At 48.0% G+C, this 19,223-nt stretch overlaps 1 protein-coding gene across 4 annotated transcripts in view; it reads right to left on the minus strand.

Moving 5' to 3' along the window:
- LOC118234008 (enhancer of polycomb homolog 1-like) overlaps positions 1-19,223 on the minus strand; it is a 40,276-nt gene that overhangs the window by 12,607 nt on the left and 8,446 nt on the right. For 2 of the 4 annotated variants that reach the window (XM_035430254.1, XM_035430255.1), the window contains 5 exons: positions 7,005-7,164; positions 2,092-2,237; positions 1,319-1,525; positions 1,021-1,169; positions 111-264 (listed from right to left, as the gene is read on the minus strand). In XM_035430254.1, coding sequence (XP_035286145.1) covers positions 111-264; positions 1,021-1,169; positions 1,319-1,525; positions 2,092-2,237; positions 7,005-7,104 — 756 coding nt within the window. In that variant the 5' untranslated portion in view covers positions 7,105-7,164. Of the gene's footprint in view, positions 1-110; positions 265-1,020; positions 1,170-1,318; positions 1,526-2,091; positions 2,238-7,004; positions 7,165-17,432; positions 17,917-19,223 lie in introns of those variants that run through there. The other 2 variants (XM_035430252.1, XM_035430253.1) reach the window with 2 other exon arrangements.

Genomic DNA, 19,223 nt, shown 5'->3' on the forward strand with positions numbered 1-19,223 from the left:
GAGAATCAATGCAGGGGGTGCAAACTGTCTTAAGGTGCTAACTGCACACTGATAAAAGCTCATAGGAAACTCAGGGCACAGACAGACCATGGCCACCCAATCAGGTGTACCTTGGGCTTGTAGTCCTTCAGCTCCATGTGGTCCTGGTGGCGGTACTGGCTGCTGGTCAGGGGAATGATGGGTATGGTGTAGAGTGGTCTCACCAGCGCCCGCTGGGCCAGAACCTCTGCCATTATCTCACCGCCAAAGTCTGCCATGTTGTGCCTGGAACAGAACAAAATGCCACGGTAACCAAACCACCATGGTAACCAAAGTGCCATCAGCGCATCCAGGGCTGGGCGGCACCTCAAACGCACGGCATGCATGTGTCTCCAGTCTATTATGGGTGGACTGGGTTTGGCACAATTTATATTTATTTATACCTCTGCCCCACCAGCCTACACCATTAAGCCTAACCCTAACCCAATCTACAGCATTTAGACTGCAACACATTTGAGTCTCATTTTATTTTATAGCAGGAACATTTTACTGCATTTCAGCCGATCTCTGTGCACATCCTTCATCCCTCCTCACTTTATTCTGGTTCTCCCATAATTCACTGCACTGAGAGGCAGTTAGCATGAGACTCAGACTCGAGCTCCTAAACCAAGCTGAAGCGCAGATGGAGACAGGATCAGGACCGCAGACCCAAGGGTCTCAGGCACTAGAGGGCTGAAGGGTTTGCTGATTTTCAGTGTGTTGTAGCACTAAAGTGCTTCATTCGCATCACTGACTGGCCACAAGACACCCTGCACTTCCAGGGCCTAAATGAGCTGCAAGCTGACAGGAAGCTGAGCCAGCAGCCCTCTGGGACAGGTCTGACATCCTCCCACATAGGAAAGGGATGGAAGAGTCCCTTTTCACAAAACCACAAACTACAATAGGCTCAGCCCAGACTAATCATTGTTTGTGGCACTGTTTTTCCAGCGGTGTCCTCTGTAGGACAGCGCGGACGGGACCAGAAGGTTGTCGGGCACTCACCGCTTCTCGATGATTTCCAGCGTCAGGTGCAGGAGCTCCCTCTTGCTCTTCTCTCTCCTCTTGATCATCTCCAGGATGGTCACGGCCCGGCTCAGGTCCCTCCGAAGCTTCAGCATCTTCTCGTACGACGCCTCGTCGTTCTTGCGGTTCTGAAGACAAAGCAGTGGAGTTAAGACTGCAGCAAGGCCGGCTCTGTGGGCCAAATCCCACGCCATTTAGTTACCCATTAACAGACTAAATACATGTAGTCTGAGTAAACTGGAGAGTAAAAAGGCGTTATAAACATGCGCTAGGCTACCTTGCGCGTCTGCATCTTCTCGGTCCTCCGGCGAAAGGCCACGTACGGGTCGCTGGTGCTGGAGCCGTCGCGCTTCTCCTGCTTGACGGTGGGGATGAGGGAGGCGCTCTTAGAGCTCCTCCTCTTGCGAGTCCAGTACTCAAACACCTCCCGAATCAGCTCATCATCCTCCTTCAGGAGGAGCTTGGCCTCTGGCAGAGTCACCATCTGAGAAGGGAGGAGACCGGTTAGGGTCCGCTAAACTCTCTCAGACCAGGTACACTAAACCACCACTGACCAGGTTCACTAAACCACCACTGACCAGGTTCACTAAACCACCACTGACCAGGTTCACTAAACCACCACTGACCAGGTTCACTAAACCACCACTGACCAGGTTCACTAAACCACCACTGACCAGGTTCACTAAACCACCACTGACCAGGTTCACTAAACCACCACTGACCAGGTTCACTAAACCACTTCTGACCAGGTTCACTAAACCACCTCTGACCAGGTTCACTAAACCACCTGTGACCAGGTTCACTAAACCACCACTGACCAGGTTCACTAAACCACCTCTGACCAGGTTGACCAACAGAAAGATTCCCTGACACACCTGTGCAGGGGCTCAGGTTCTCATTACCATGGGGTGGAGGTAGTAACACACCACATTACAGGTCGGAACTGGTGCAACAACACAGTATTACAGACAGTATACCGAAACTCCACTCTAATTGTAACTTTTATTCCCATGTGTGCACAGAGACAGGCGTGTCGGTGCGGGGGTCTACCTGTTGCCCACTGCCCTTCTCCAAACGGTCGATCATCTCCTCAAACTGCAGTGGGGTGATCTCCATCTTCTTCTTCAGCTTGCTGAGAAAGGCCTCATCCTCCGAGTCCAGGTCGTAGTCGGGCTGCTCTGTATCCAGACTGAAAGCTGCAGCACAGAGAACACAGACGTTCCCTCTTCACTTATGGAACTACCAGAGCACACTTCCAACATTACACACCTTGCTGGGCATTTAACCACAGCCAGTGGACAGGAAGTGTCAGGGGCATTATCAGAGGGCTCTTATCAGTTTCTGCATTTCTCTCTCACACTCTCTCACACACTCTCACACGCCAATGCACACATGCTTCTCCACTTAATTATTTAATTCAATTTTCCATAACGGTTTATGTCATTTGACATTAGCAAAATTTCTTTGTGGAATACCATCTGAAGAGCATGTGTCCAAGACCGTTCCCGGAGATGTAATCCAATCTACAGACAGGAACGCATATAGCTAGCCTGTAGAGCCAGAGGAGAGGGGGGACCAACAGAACCTGAGTGTCCACACTGATCAAACACCCAGCACAAGGGAATAAGAGGGATGAACCTGCAGCTTCTGGTTAAACATCCAGATCCATAATATTAAACTGCATTACCTCAATGCGTAGTTATCATAAATGGCATTCCACAGCCTAACCATTTTCACTATAGATAACACACACGTAATGCCCATCAAATTAAAGCAGGAATTAAATATGTTATGAGTCAGGAAGTACCTGTATGGTTCAGGCAAGGTAAACCACTTCCACACAGTAAGAACTGTTTTTGCTTTAAATGAATGTCAGTGTAGCTGTTCCCCGTGTTCATAAGAGAACGTACTGTCCTTCACTTTCAGGTACACACATAAGCAAAACAGCCCAACTAAATAGTACAATAATTAACACCCAAAATCAAAAGGTATACTGATCACTCCAAAGGGGGACCGATTTAATTTGATGAAGATGGATTTTCCCCCAAGTGCTATATAAAATTTCTTCAACAAAACCATAATATTCTTACACACACACAGTTCTTCAAATAAAACCACAATGGCAGCTCGTACACTTTTAAACTGTCCATAGCCTGTCCAGCAATGGCCTTTTCCCCCACTGAACACACCGTGATCTGAGATTAACACAACAATGACGGGAATAAAGACGCTTCTCTCACACAGAAAGCCTTTCCTTCATCCTCTGGGCTTCCATTATAAAACATGAGCAGAGGGTTAGTTAGGGTCAGGAACTCACGCTGTATGTGTTAGGGTTGGGTCAGGGTTAGGGTCGGGACATTACATTACAGGCATTTAGCAGACGCTCTTATCCAGAGCGACGGACAACAAGTGCAGAGGTGCAGAAAAACACACTAGAGTGAGGTAAAGATCGTAGTGCCAGAAGTGACCACATAGATCAGGACTCCAACCCTGTAGGGTAACCTGTTCAGCAAATAAACAAAACAATCCTGCCAAGTACAAAACTAACGAGATCGCATTAGCCTAACTAGGTACATACAGTAGAGCTAAACTAGAGGCTAGGGAGGGGTGGGGAGAGGTGCAGCCTGAAGAGATGAGTCTTTAGTCTGCGCTTGAAGGTAGACAGATTTTCTGCTGTTCTGACCGCCACGGGAAGGTCATTCCATCAGCGAGGGGCCAGGACAGACAGCAGACGCGAACGGGAAGTACGGACACGAAGAGGGGGAGGTGCCAATTGTCCAGAGGTGGCAGAACGGTGAGGTTTGGCTGGTGTGTAGGGTCTGATGATCCTCTGGATGTATCCTGGTGCTGACCCCTTAGCCACCTGGTATGCAAGCACCAAAGTCTTAAATTTGATGCGAGCCATAGCAGGCAGCCAGTGGAGGTCAGTGAGCAGGGGGGTGACATGGGAATGTCACCCCCCTGCTCATGCTGTATGTGTTAGGATTAGGGTTAGTTAGGGTCAGGGATCACGCTGTATGTGTTAGAGTTGGGTCAGGTTCAGGGTTAGGGACTCACACTGTATGCGTTAGGGTTAGGGTTAGTTAGGGTCAGGGACTCACACTATGTGTTCGGGTTAGGGTTAGTTAGGGTCAGGGACTCACACTGTATGTGTTAGGGTTAGGGTTAGTTAGGGTCAGGGACTCACACTGTATGTGTTAGGGTTAGGGTTAGGGTTAGTTAGGGTCAGGGACTCACGCTGTATGGGTTAGGGTTGGGTCAGGGTCTCATGCTGTATGTGTTAGGGTTAGGGTTAGTTAGGGTCAGGGACTCACACTATGTGTTAGGGTTAAGGTTAGTTAGGGTCAGGGACTCACGCTGTATGGGTTAGGGTTGGGTCAGGGTCTCATGCTGTATGTGTTAGGGTTAGTTAAGGTCAGGGACTCACACTGTATGTGTTAGGGTTAGGCTTAGTTAGGGTCAGGAAATCACGCTGTATGGGCTAGTTAGGGTCAGGGGCTCACGCTGTATGTGTTAGGGTTAGTTAGGGTCAGGGACTCACGCTGTATGGGTTGGGTCAGGGTCTCACGCTGTATGTGTTAGGGTTGGGTCAGGTTCAGGGTTAGGGACTCACACTGTATGTGTTAGGGTTAGGGTTAGTCAGGGTCAAGGACTCACGCTGTTTGGGTTAGGGTTGGGTCAGGGTCTCATGCTGTATGCAGGGCTTAAAGCAAGGAAAATTTCTGTGCCTGAAATGTGTTCGGGGGTTAGGAGAAATAATGGAGGGAAGGGGGGTTCACAAAATGAAGAAATGAATTAATTGAAAATTAACATGTTTTTTTACCACAACTGATACAAATAACAAACAATAACAAATTGTGCAAAACAAACAAAAGGTAAAGTGCACTGTCTACCAGTTTCCTCTATCCAAGCCCATCTCCATTTATTTTTACGGTAACGGTTGTGTTTTCACCAGGTTTAATAAATTTTGTTTCCATTCTTCACCAAAAGACATTACATCTTGTGCGCATGACTTGAAGTGTTGATGACGACTGAATGTGATTGGATACCTAGGCTACTGTTATATGCTCAAAACGAACAAAATATACGAGCACAAACAAAACACAAATGGAAGATATTAGAGATACTTTGGTGGTATAAGATGCTAAAAACACAGCCTAAGCCTAGCGAGCTGTAGGCTACAAGCCAGATGGATAATGGCAGTGGCGCATATCGCGACCCGTTTCAGAAAGACAACACCACCAAATCTAATCGTTTCTAAATGTGAATTCTCACGTTAACTTGAAAGGTCCAAATGGCGGAAAAATGCATTATCTACTCATCCTTTCCTCAATCGGAAACCATAGTCTGGTAATTGTATCCAAGTCCAAGCAAAACTTTCAAAGCCATAAAGAATATCCAATACACCCATCTTTCAAACTTTTCAACGCTCGTTCCTCCGTTCTCTAAACAGCATATGCGGCATAGGACTACTGTTGTCAAACGATTGCCAAATTAGTCCAAAAGATTACGACGATGATATGAAAACAAAACGAATAAAAGTAGCACGGTCACGTGCATTATTGAGCTGACACTTCGCTGAGCCACAGGGTAAACGAAGGAAGTAGGTCCACTTTATTAATACAAAATATAGGGTTCCTTATGGCTGCATAAATACATTTACAGCCATATTCTTGCTACGCGACAGTTATAAAAATTATGCAAGAATATTTTCCATAGAAATTAAAATGATCTGTTTTCGAATCTTAAACAGCCCCTCGCTGGAATTCCAGCACAGTGCCGGAGAACTTTAAGCCCTGTGCATGGGTTAGGGTTGGGTCAGGGACTCACGCTGCATGGGTTAGGGTTGGGTCAGGGTTGGGTCAGGGACTCACGCTGCATGGGTTAGGGTTGGGTCAGGGTTGGGTCAGGGACTCACGCTTCATGGGTTAGGGTTGGGTCAGGGACTCAGGCTGCATGGGTCAGGGTTGGGTCAGGGACTCACGCTGCATGGGTTAGGGTTGGGTCAGGGACTCAAGCTGCATGGGTTAGGGTTGGGTCAGGGACTCACGCTTCATGGGTTAGGGTTGGGTCAGGGACTCAGGCTGCATGGGTCAGGGTTGGGTCAGGGACTCACGCTGCATGGGTTAGGGTTGGGTCAGGGACTCAGGCTGCATGGGTTAGGGTTGGGTCAGGGACTCACGCTTCATGGGTTAGGGTTGGGTCAGGGACTCAGGCTGCATGGGTCAGGGTTGGGTCAGGGACTCACGCTGCATGGGTTAGGGTTGGGTCAGGGACTCACGCTGCATGGGTTAGGGTTGGGTCAGGGACTCAGGCTGCATGGGTTAGGGTTGGGTCAGGTACTCAGGCTGCATGGGTTAGGGTTGGGTCAGGGACTCAGGCTGCATGGGTTAGGGTTGGGTCAGGGACTCACGCTGCATGGGTTAAGGTTGGGTTAGGGTTAGAGTAGGGTTGGCTCAGAGTTAGGGTTAGAGTAGGGTTGGGTCAGGGTTAGGGTCAGATAGGGTCAGGGACTCGCTGCATGGGTTAGGGTTGGGTCAGGGTTAGGGTTAGGGTCAGATAGGGTCAGCGACTCACGCTGCATGGGTTAGGGTTGGGTCAGGGTTAGGGTCAGATAGGGTCAGGGACTCACGCTGCATGGGTTAGGGTTGGGTTAGGGTTAGGGTCAGATAGGGTCAGGGACTCACGCTGCATGGGTTAGGGTTGGGTCAGGGTTAGGGTCAGATAGGGTCAGGGACTCACGCTGCATGGGTTAGGGTTGGGTCAGGGTTAGGGTCAGATAGGGTCAGCGACTCACGCTGCATGGGTTAGGGTTGGGTCAGGGTTAGGGTCAGATAGGGTCAGCGACTCACGCTGCATGGGTTAGGGTTGGGTCAGGGTTAGGGTTAGTTAGGGTCAGCGACTCACGCTGCATGGGTTAGGGTTAGGGTCAGGGTTAGAGTCAGTTCGGCTCATGGACTCACGCTGTATGTGAATGAGCTGCTTTGGCATGCGGAACTCCCCAGGGTACAGAGACTCGTAGTAGGCGATGTTGCTCTCCGCCTCGGGGACAGGGATGACCATGTTATCCCGCTTCTCCCCGTACACCTGCTGCGCAGAGATGGCCCGCTGGAGATGGTGCTCCTGCAGGGAGAGGAGCGCGGAGCGGGGTTAGGAGAGGGTGCAGGTACACAGGCACAAAAACAAACACAAACAAACGCACGCACACAAACACACACACACATACAAACACTCACATGCACACACACATACAAACACTCACATGCACACACACTCTTACACAGACATGCGCACACACGCTCGCATGAATGTGCTCTCACACGCACGCACTCGCACACACATATTCTTACACAGACATACGCGCACAACTTCTGCCCAAAGCTGATAAACAGGATTTCTGTACATCAGACATAGGTAGACGTTTGTTCACACAATGTACCCCCCACACACCCTATTACACACACTCAGACAGAACGGCTGTGTACAGCGCCTAGCAGCCGTCACCCGCTCATTATGGGATGTTATTTGTCAGCAAAACGCGGTTCACAGGAGATGGCGCATGCTGTAGTCTCGACATTCCAATCAAATAACTGCCCAATCACCACAACAACGGCTCTTTCAGAAGGCTTAACGAACGCCAGGTCCGGAGCATCAGCTAATAATGTGTCAAAGCTTGTGCCAGGGGGCACCCCTAGCAAGAGTCCGTTTCAGACCTGTCTGTCTTGGTTACCTTTTTCCAAGCACCAAAAAACCAATGAAACAAAGGTATTTCCACAGCCTCTCGCCATGGCAACCAGGTGTTGGTGAATATCCGTGCACCACTGCAGTGTCCGTTTCTTCAGATAAAATAATAATAATACCAGGAACACATGACCTGCTAATAGCCTACTACTGTCCTCACAGGCCATAAAGCACAATTCACACCGCATTGTCCTCACAAGCCATAAAGCACCGCACTGTCCTCACAGGCCATAAAGCACACTTCACAGTGTACTGTCCTCACAAGCCATAAAGCACACTTCACACCGCACTGTCCTCACAAGCCATAAAGCACACTTCAGTGCACTGTCCTCACAGGCCATAAAGCAATCTTCACACTGCACTGTCCTCACAGGCCATGAAGCACACTTTTTTCAGTTCACTCTTGTCTGACACTGCTAGTTCCACTCACAACATGAACACCTCTGAAGCTCAGTTTACCCCACCATCCCAGCTCCACCACGCTCAGCTCAACCCACCATCCCAGCATGCTCAGCTCAACCCACCATCCCAGCACGCTCAGCTTACCCCACCATCCCAGCACGCTCAGCTTACCCCACCATCTCAGCACGCTCAGCTCAATCCACCATCCCAGCATGCTCAGCTCAACCCACCATCCCAGCACGCTCAGCTCAACCCACCATCCCAGCACGCTCAGCTTACCCCACCATCCCAGCACGCTCAGCTTACCCCACCATCCCAGCACGCTCAGCTTACCCCACCATCCCAGCACGCTCAGCTCAATCCACCATCCCAGCATGCTCAGCTCAACCCACCATCCCAGCATGCTCAGCTCAACCCACCATCCCAGCACGCTCAGCTTACCCCACCATCCCAGCACGCTCAGCTTACCCCACCATCCCAGCACGCTCAGCTTACCCCACCATCCCAGCACGCTCAGCTTACCCCACCATCCCAGCACGCTCAGCTCAACCCACCATCCCAGCACGCTCAGCTCAACCCACCATCCCAGCACGCTCAGCTCAACCCACCATCCCAGCATGCTCAGCTCAACCCACCATCCCAGCATGCTCAGCTCAAACCACCATCCCAGCATGCTCAGCTCAAATCACCATCCCAGCATGCTCAGCTCAACCCACCATCCCAGCATCCACACCCCGGCACCCCTCTACACAGCGGTACAGGGCTGGGGAACAAGCTCCACACCCCGGCTCTCACTCAGCAGACTATCCTGTAATACTGAAGCATTCTAAACATGGTGTATGTTGAAAAAAACAGACTTACAGTGTGAAAAACAGACTTATATGAGAGGCTGTCATAGTGCAGAAAATAGTGAAAGTAACACTGCCAAAAGACTAATTTCCTTAGCATTAGCCAGCAGCCTCAGCTCCAAATCTAAATGCAAGAAGCGGAGGATTCCTCCTCTGCCCTCAGGTTACAGGGCACCTGCTTCAGCCACACTGCAGACGAGAAGCAAGTCAGCCAGCTGCAGTGAGACTGAACTGTGGCCTGGCTGACTTTCACACCCAACACCAATACAGTCACATGACCTGCAGGCTGACTTTCACACCCAACACCAATACAGTCACATGACCTGCAGGCTGATTTTCACACCCAACACCAATAGTCACATGACCCGCAGGCTGATTTTCACACCCAACACCAATACAGTCACATGACCCAAGAGAGCATCAGACCTATCAGCAGGGCTCAGTTTAATCCCATGCATGTGCTGGCTTTGATGATCAACAATACCGCCAGCACCCGGCGAAGAGGAACATTTAAAACAATAAACCTCAATTGGAGTCCTTGAGGAAAAGCAAACATTCAGTCTTGTGGATTAAAAACAATTTTATGGGTTGGACACACGAGATTGTGGGCTTTCGACAAAACCCGTCATAGGTGAAAGCAGTCAGCCATGAATTACTACTGAAAGCGTGCATAATTAAAGCAGCATTCAACCCCACGCGCAGGCAAAACCATCTTGATTTTAAAATCAATATGAAAAATACAGGCAAAGACCTAGTGAGGGGAAAAGAACAGCACTGCAATGCACCATAACAGAGCACTTCAGACTAACAGGAAAAACACTGAAAATGTTCATCTCCAAAACAAGCCAACAGTTTCATTGGATCCCTCTGAAAGAACTTGAGTATTAATGTTCAGGAGAAAACACCAGGAGTAGGTATTCTATGAAACACTGCACAGCCAACTGCAGAACAGACAGGTGTTTTAAAAGTGAATCTCAAATGCACTGCTACATCAGTCTGAATCAGTCAGGGGCTGGAGACAACCCACATTAAGAGAGGGGGCTGGAGACGACCTAACTCTAACACACGCTGGGCTCAAGGGGCCTAATGTGCCACATTAATGTCATTTTTTAAAGACACGGCGGGACAGTTAGCGGCTGACCACAGACAGCAGCTCCTGCTCTAGCTGCACCTGGAGCAGGGGAGCCACAACCTCACTGGGCTTGCATACCTCTTACGCTGCTACCTGATCACACAGAGAACAGGAGCCCAATGCTGATCATACAGAGAACTGGAGCCTAACGCTGATCACACAGAACTGGAGCCCAACGCTGATCATACAGAGAACTGGAGCCCAACGCTGATCATACAGAGAACTGGAGCCCAACGCTGATCATACAGAGAACTGGAGCCCAACACTGATCACACAGAGAACTGGAGCCCAACACTGATCACACAGAGAACTAGAGCCTAACACTGATCACACAGAACTGGAGCCTAACGCTGATCACACAGAACTGGAGCCCAACGCTGATCATACAGAGAACTGGAGCCCAACACTGATCACACAGAGAACTAGAGCCTAACACTGATCACACAGAACTGAAGCCTAACACTGATCACACAGAACTGGAGCCTAACACTGATCACACAGAACTGGAGTCTAATGCTGATCACACAGAACTGGCCAGAGAGAGGCAGGGCGTGCAGGCTTCTGCTGCTGAGCACTTCAGCGATGATTAAAGCAGCTGATCTCACCGATAGTCCAAACTCTGATTCTCGGGTCTGAAGCGTGGCGTGTGCTTGCAGTGAACTCTGCGTGACCCGTATGGCTTTGTGTGAGGCGACCTGGAAACACCCGTCTAAACAGCGCACTGCCAGCACCCCAACGGAGATCAGCCAACGGGTGAATGCACAACCAACCTCTGCCACGACAGCCACACGGCTGCAGCTCCTTATCCCACAAGGGACAGAGCGGTTCAATTAGAAACCACACAAATAGCACCGGTGAACAAGCACAGGATGATCCACTGAAAATATCCTTCACCATGCAACCAACTTGTTTCTCCAGACAGCAGAATCCTCTGAACATGCAGTAAGGCTTAAAGCATTCAAAGAAACACATATGCCTTTCTGTGCATGTCTTCAGACACTACTAGGATTACCACGCCAACACCAAAATGTTTACCTTCCCGGACTACAGAACACAGTACTACTGTACCGAACTACACATGACATTAATGCAATGGAGTTAGCCTGCAGTTAGTCTGTATCGCCAAACCGCTAACTAACATCAGACTTCACTGTGTCCCCAAACCGCTAACTCACACCAGACTTCACTGTGTTACCAACCGCTAACTCACACCAGACTTCACTGTGTCCCCAAACCGCTAACTCATTAACCATATCTTATAGGTATTCCAGGTCATTACAACTATCATTACTATAATTATCATTATTACACGCCCCCTTGCTGCGCACCAGGGCATGAAACCGATGCAGGTTCTGAATGACACAGGTTTGCTCATTCAGACACCAGGCTCAAGATTTCTACAGAAATAGGCTACTTCATAAAATAACAAGGGGTACAGAGTGTGAACCACCGAAAACGCCCCAAAACTGCACAAACCTAAAATCATTCAGAACAAAACCACTCCCAAACATCACAGGAGCATCAGACACCCCTTCCCTCTTTCCTGTGTACTAGCTGGGGGGTAGTGTACCAATCGAAACTGATCTAAAACAGGAAAACAGTGCTGACCCCACAAATCAAAGTCCTGCCTGACTCAGGACACGTGTTACTGGGGAAGAAGGCAACAGGAGGACACAGCTCCTGTTTCAGCACCATTTGCTCCTTTAAGAGCATTTATTCCAGACTCATTAGTGTACTCCTTAGTAGCACACGTGCTCCTTGGAAAATATGTTAGTGCAGAGCCCTGAAATTAACCATGGTTTCCTCTACCTGATGGTTTAATCTGACACAGCAAGTAAGACAGGGTCCACACTCACAAGATTTCATCTGACAGACCAAGTGCTGACTGAGCAGCTCAACAAAATAACCCACAGAAAGGTGCCCCAGCAGTCTGACAGACATAGTCTGAGATTCAGGTTAAGTAGCTTGGGAAATGAACCTGCAACCTCCAGGTTACACAGCCTATGGTTTTCAAGATGCGTGGTGGTTTGGGCGATTAACCCACAATCATCTTCCCAATGGGGCTTCCCGCCAACGCTTGCCCCGCCAAGCCGCCAACGCATGCCTGGCAAACGCTCGCCCCGCCGAGCACAAACCAGCCAACGCTCGCTCCGCCGAACCACCAACGCCCGCCCCGCCGAGCGCAGAGCCGCCAACGCCCGCCCCGCCGAGCGCAGAGCCGCCAACGCCCGCCCCGCCGAGCGCAGAGCCGCCAACGCCCGCCCCGCCGAGCGCCGAGCCGCCAACGCTCGCCCCGCCGAGCGCCGAGCCGCCAACGCTCGCCCCGCCGAGCGCCGAGCCGCCAACGCTCGCCCCGCCGAGCGCCGAGCCGCCAACGCTCGCCCCGCCGAGCGCCGAGCCGCCAACGCCCGCCTTGCTGAGCGCAGAGCCACCAACGCTCGCCCCGCCGAGCGCAGAGCCGCCAACGCTCGCCCCGCCAAGCAGAGCCGCCAACGCCCGCCTTGCTGAGCGCAGAGCCGCCAACGCCCGCCTTGCCGAGCACAGAGCCTCCAACGCTCGCCCCGCCGAGCGCAGAGCCACCAACGCTCGCCCCGCCGAGCGCAGAGCCACCAACGCTCGCCCCGCCGAGCGCCGAGCCGCCAACGCTCGCCCCGCCGAGCGCAGAGCCACCAACGCTCGCCCCGCCGAGCGCAGAGCCACCAACGCTCCAGCTGAACGGAGCGGTTGTTACACTGCACCACACAGCAGTACTACACAAGAACAGGGTGGGCGATGTGGAAGTATGCTTTGCCTTTTAGTGGATTTATATTTTATATTTCTTATATCCTTTTATATTTTTATATTTCTGCATATTACCTATTAAAGATTGTATTGATTAACCAAGAATATAATTATAAATGTATGTGTGACTCAAGAGATCATGTTCATGAACTGTTGCAACAGTGGTGTTGATCTATGCAGGCGTCCGTGCAGTTTCCTGGAGTTGGTGTTCTATGCAGTTTCTTAGAATTGGGGGACTTGCCATGACCCTAAGGTGATGAACCGCTGCCCAGCACAGACAGGAAACAGACGCTGGAAAGAACAGTTATTTTAGACTAGTGCTTGGTTATTGGATAAGTAGCTGACACGTCATAAATGTAACTTGTGGTCTGATCTATGCTATGATTGATTTTGCTTCATTATATATGCATATTAAGGAAGCTTGATTGTATAAAGATTTAGCCTATGCATTTCCATTGTTCCGGGACTTCCTCTTATCTCTGGGAAGATAACAGGACCTCCCGCAAGCTTGTGTGAAAATAAATAATCAATAAGACTTTACAGTGTCAGAGTTTTCTTCTTACATTGCCAACTCTGCAACAAGATCACACCTCAGAACCTATAAGGAGAAGAATTTCCTCCACAGCGAGCACAGAGATGAAGTCACACAGAACGCAAGCAGACAGCTGGTCACCGACAGCTCACAAGCCACTCATGGGAGCACAGCGTTGCTCATTTCCAGCTCAGTCCCAGATGTGCACAGAAAAGCAGAACTCTAAACACACTTCTGCAGCACAGTACACACCTGTGTTTACAAACTCCAGCCAAGCTCACACAAAACAACTTGTTTGCTCAAAACTAAAACTACAGCAATGAACAATGTGAGCGTCGGCATTACACTGAATTTTATAGTTAGTACATATTATGACCATATTAAAGAATTAATATGATTTCAGTCGCCAAATGTCAGCAAAACAAGACCTAATACTCTCAAAGGAGCTGATCAATCAATCATCTTTGTCTTCCTAACCGAGATAATGTGTTGTGCACATCAGCCTGTTTTCACACAGCGTATGCCAAACTCGCCTATCACAATTAGCATATGCAATGAAAGACTAAAGCTTCCTACACAGTAATAAGTAAAATGAAAAGGTATTACACCGAGAGCAGCATTGCAAAATTTCTATAAAACCGTGGGGCCCAGTCATGAAAATGGAGCAACGCACCCTTATCACTGTACAGGACCAGTATGAAGACCGCACTACTATTTAAATATCATAAAGCACATCGGATCCCAACCCAGGTGCTGAAAAACTACTGCAAATGCCGTTTTTCCTGCTAACCAATCTCTTAACTAATAAAGGTCACTGAAAACGTGACATTATGTTCAACACCTTTGTCCTGGAACAGATTTTAACACAATGCTGGTTTAGCTTGCTGCCGATTTTCTTCAAACAATTAATACTGCACAAACCGTTCTGCTTCAGTGGTAATTTGCCTACACACTCAGCGATTTCAGCTGTAGGTCAATTAAGTGCTTAACCAGTACTTGTATTTTTTCCACAGACTGCGTTGCTGCCGTTCTCGTTGTTAGTGTTAATCAGTTTAACCTCCAGGGTCCAAGTTGAACTATGCGGTTGTTCCCTGCACTTGGACCGGTACTTCTCTCTAGGGGTTTCGTCATACTTGTTCCTGGTTATGGTTATACACTTTGTTGTACGTCGCTCTGGATAAGAGCGTCTGCCAAATGCCTGTAATGTAATGTAAAAGTGATGCAAAATACAGCATCTTTCAGATGGGACCATTTGCCACAGCACTGAAAATTAAAACACTGGTGGTCCAAGAGCTGATCTGACTGATTAAAAGTCCGTTAGCTAATATGAAATGTTCACTATCTGCTTTGGACAGTGCGACAGCATATTAGGAGAGAATACCATCCGTAATTTTACATTAACATGTCTAAGTAAAAACAGTTAACACCTCTTTCCACATTAGTAATTACAATCAAGGCTGGAAAGAAAAGCAGCATACACAGGGCATCTCCAGGACCGGGGTTCAGGATCCCCTACATTACCACCACAGCTTAAATACTTCACACATCTACACTGCATCCCACTGCTGAGGGTACCCATGTAAGTAAGCACCTCAACACTAATTACCGTACTCCTAAGTTCCCTTTAACAGTACAGAACCCATAGACTCAGACAAACCGTCAGTTTGGCATCAGACTGACTGATGCTCAAAAGAAACTCGACCCAATTTCTGCATCCCATAACAGAAACACACCTGCTGGCACAAAATGATAAACATAACATTAATCCATGTGGGCCTGCCTGAAGGGCAAAAGCAAGCCACCCTTTCAGAGTGGGAGTACGACATGCAGAACCGAATTAACTGGTCTGACCGGCTGAGATCTGTCAGGCATCAACAACTAAAGTCATTTCAGTATCAGCATCCAAAACACAATCCTCTCCAAGGACAGCGGATCCACTCTGAGCAGCTCAATGCCCCTCAGACAGAGGGAAGGAGAACAGCAGACTGCAGCAACAGGTGCTCCACTGACTCTATTCAACGCACGGGGAGCAGCCCATTTCAAAGCCCAGCGGACAGGTGCTTAGCAGCTTAAAATGCTGCTTTCTATAGAAACACACAGGGACAGAAGACAGACCTCTAAACATGAGCAGTGTGGAAGTGTTAAGGAACTGGCCAGTTATATTGCTGCTAGATATTAAGCCAACTGAACCCAGTAAATTGATAAACATCACTTATTCTAAGAATAGATCTTCCTTGACCCCAAGACCTCTAGCATGAAACACACATTTGAAAACCCGCATGTTGATATTTGGGGTAATCTTATGACAATTTGAGTGGTTTTACAAGCATCCTATAAGCAATCCCGACCTAATACGTGAAGAGGGCCAAGAATGAAAATTATAATGGTTCAGCCACCACTTGTTTGAATAATGAGGACTAAAGAGTAATATATTTGAGGCCACTGAGACCGTTTCATGAGAATATTTACTTGGACAATGCTGGGAAAGTTTTTATTTGGCGATAAATGGCAAGGAGAATAAATGCTTCATGTTTTCGACACGTTATGAGCAAACTAGCCCACGAGGAAGCAGAGTATCGGGGAGAGACATGAAAGAACTGCGGGTTCGTTTTCGCAAGAGCGCATGCATGCAACCTGACGCATCAAGTACTGTAAATGCTTTCGACAGTCCGATATGAAAGTGCATCTGATAAAACACTCAGTATCAAACCCCTCAATCAGCAAGACTGCTATCCTTCTGAAAGTAGACGCATCACTAATGAAAAAGAACGGTGTTGGATACCATTACGTTAGATCTTGTGCATTTCTGCTGATATTTAACGGCTCTATTCAAAGCAAAAATAAAAAAATGAAAACAAAATTTCCGCAAAAAAATGTCGCTTTGCTTTAGCGTGCGGTGATAAATGGATCTAAGCTGTTTTGAGGCAGGAAATAACCTGCTAGCTGATTTGTTAACAAGCACAATTACAGCACGATCACAAGGAATACTTAAGTTTTGTAATATCTTCCAAGTCAAAGTATCTCAATCGTCCACAAACGCGTGTGACGTTAATACAGTATGACGTTACTTAAACAGTAAGTTGCTAGCTAACAGTATCCAAACACGCGTACACCAGCGTATCTAGCTAAGTAACTACACTGTCCGCTATGACTTATCAGTTAGGTAGCCAACTGGCAAGCTAGATATTAGCTATCGGATAGTCTAACTTTTCGTTAGCTAGCCAGCTAACCTCACAGGAGTGAGTTACCCAGCAGTAGGATACGTGCAACTAGCAAACGTTAGCTATTAGACAGCCAAGTTTGCAGTCATTCCATCAACATTGAGCTTTCCACTCAAGCTTATTTCACACAGGGACCCATTTGAATGACAACGGATAACTAACAAAAGTAGAACATTTTCTAAAGGGGGAAACTAAAAATCCACATTTAACTGTGGAGATAAAGCTATAGTTTGTGATTAATTGGGTAATTACTACCCACACGTGTGCTAGACGAAAAAACTACAGTTAGCCAACTGCTAGCTGTCATCCTTTGCTCAAGGCAGCTTTCAACGCAGATGCGCTAGGACATACTACTCACTAGCGCCCCCTGGCCTACGTTCTTGGCACCTGCACCAACACAAGGCCCATCCCAAAGCAAAAAGAAAGGCAACAAAATGGCGGATTGGACCGTGGTCACGTGACTCCTTTGTACTTTGAAAACCATTTATTCGCTAAGCTAATGGCTAGAACCAGTCCGAAGCACACGAAATGGCACCAATACACGCTTATATTTAAGTAAACAACATTTACTTCGACGTAGCACGGCGACAAAACAGCAAACTATCAGTCTTTCAGAAACAAGAAGAAATGGCGGCCATTTTGTGCAAACTTGCGCAGACTAGAGGGGCGCCCCTCATATATTGTGAAAATGTGGCGATATCAATAAATGCAGGCTTTTGAACTGTATAACGTACCGATTCCTCCTCTTTCTCCATTCCAGTCGGCATCTGCGGTACTGCCCGGTTAATAGAGGCATATTCGTGCAGGTCGGGTAAGTCCTCACAGCGGAAGACGGGTAGTGGCTTGGAAGCGTCCAGCGCCCGTGCCCGAAACGACAATTTACTCATTTTTATAATTCGAGATGCAGCATAAATCTATCCGATCCCCTAAAATGAACAACTTTTCCGGTTTTAGTTCTCATGGATGGGTCTGTGGCGTTATCCAGGCGTATATTGATCGATTGGTAAAAATATGTATAAATGGCGAAGGCGAACGGAGCCGGGCAGGCCCGGATCTTGGTCGCTCTCTTTCGGTCTCTTTTTTCAGTCACTCTGTTTACTCTCCCCGGTTCAATACGCCATGGCCAACATGGCGGACATTAGAAACTCTCTAACTCTCCGTTTGCTCCTAGCGGCCCAACCCCCGATAACACAACAGCCATTCCCACGCGGTCCCGCGCGCGTGCGCGTTCGCGGCGCTGGGGGGAGGGGAAGCGCTCCGTGCACTTACAGAGGAAACCCTTCCTCTGGGGAAAAGGCTGAAGAACAGTGCGCGCCTCCCGCGAACAAAACCAGGCTCGCTCACTACACTCAAAATCATAAACAGCCAGGTTCTCCCGACATACGGAGCGCCGATGTTCCGGCTGCTATACCGCTTCAAATGGAAATCTTTGCATGTTTCTCAGCGATTAAGAATTTAAAGGGGAAACACGCATTTAACATATACAACTGAAGTGACTGTCCATTAAAATGCGCGTTGATATGAATTTGGCCAACTTAAAGCGTTGTTTAAACAGGGCAGCAGTCAGTAGGCTACAATAATGGGACATGGTTAGCTCTTGAAAGTTTCACTTACTAAGTTACAACATAAATAGCCTACATCATCTTGCTACAGTATTAATTCACTAGGAAGCAGATTGTAAAGCTGTGGATGTAATACAACTACGACCATTGCTGTTAGCCAGTTGGCTCCATAATTCGAGCATAAATTTAACAATATAAAAAAAATATTTCCACAGGTGGCATATCTGGAAATTTAAGAACTTAAATATAATTTACAATTAGTGCCGGACAGCATCTGATACAACCTGTTCTTGGACATAATTTTTAGTTGTCCAAACTTTGAAAATGATGCCCTCTTCTGGTATAATTTATACCTGCGCGGGATTCATTACATTATTATATTACATTACAGGCATTTAGCAGACGCTCTTATCCAGAGTGACTTACACAACTTTTACATAGCATTTTCACATTGTACCCATTTATACAGCTGGATATATATACTGAAGCAATTTCAGTTAAGTACCTTGCTCAAGGGTACAACGGCAGTGTCCTACCCGGGAATCGAACCTGTAACCTTTCGGTTACAAGCCCAGTTCCTTACCCACTGTGCTACACTCCGTCCTTCGTGTGCCTAAAAAACAGGCTTACCAAATTTTTTTACTAACAGTGCGACCCAAACATTTAAAGAACCCTTCAATATTCTTTCAGTTAAGAGGACAAGCTGTAGCGCACGGAGCACTGAGAGAACATACTATTAAAGTATGGAATCCGAAATACTAGTATTTAGTGCCGTCAATAATTTCTAAATACTCCAGGAATAGTGAAAATACACACTATTCAGATCACAGAATATCATACATATCCCCAGCAAAACCATAAACATTTTTAAAATACAGGAATTCCATTATTACAGACATTTAGCAGACACTTATCCAGAGCGACTTACACAACTTATTACATAGCAATACAGCTACATGCACA

This window comes from Anguilla anguilla, chromosome 8 (genome assembly GCF_013347855.1).
Source record: "Anguilla anguilla isolate fAngAng1 chromosome 8, fAngAng1.pri, whole genome shotgun sequence".
NCBI classification, from domain to species: Eukaryota; Metazoa; Chordata; class Actinopteri; order Anguilliformes; family Anguillidae; genus Anguilla; species Anguilla anguilla.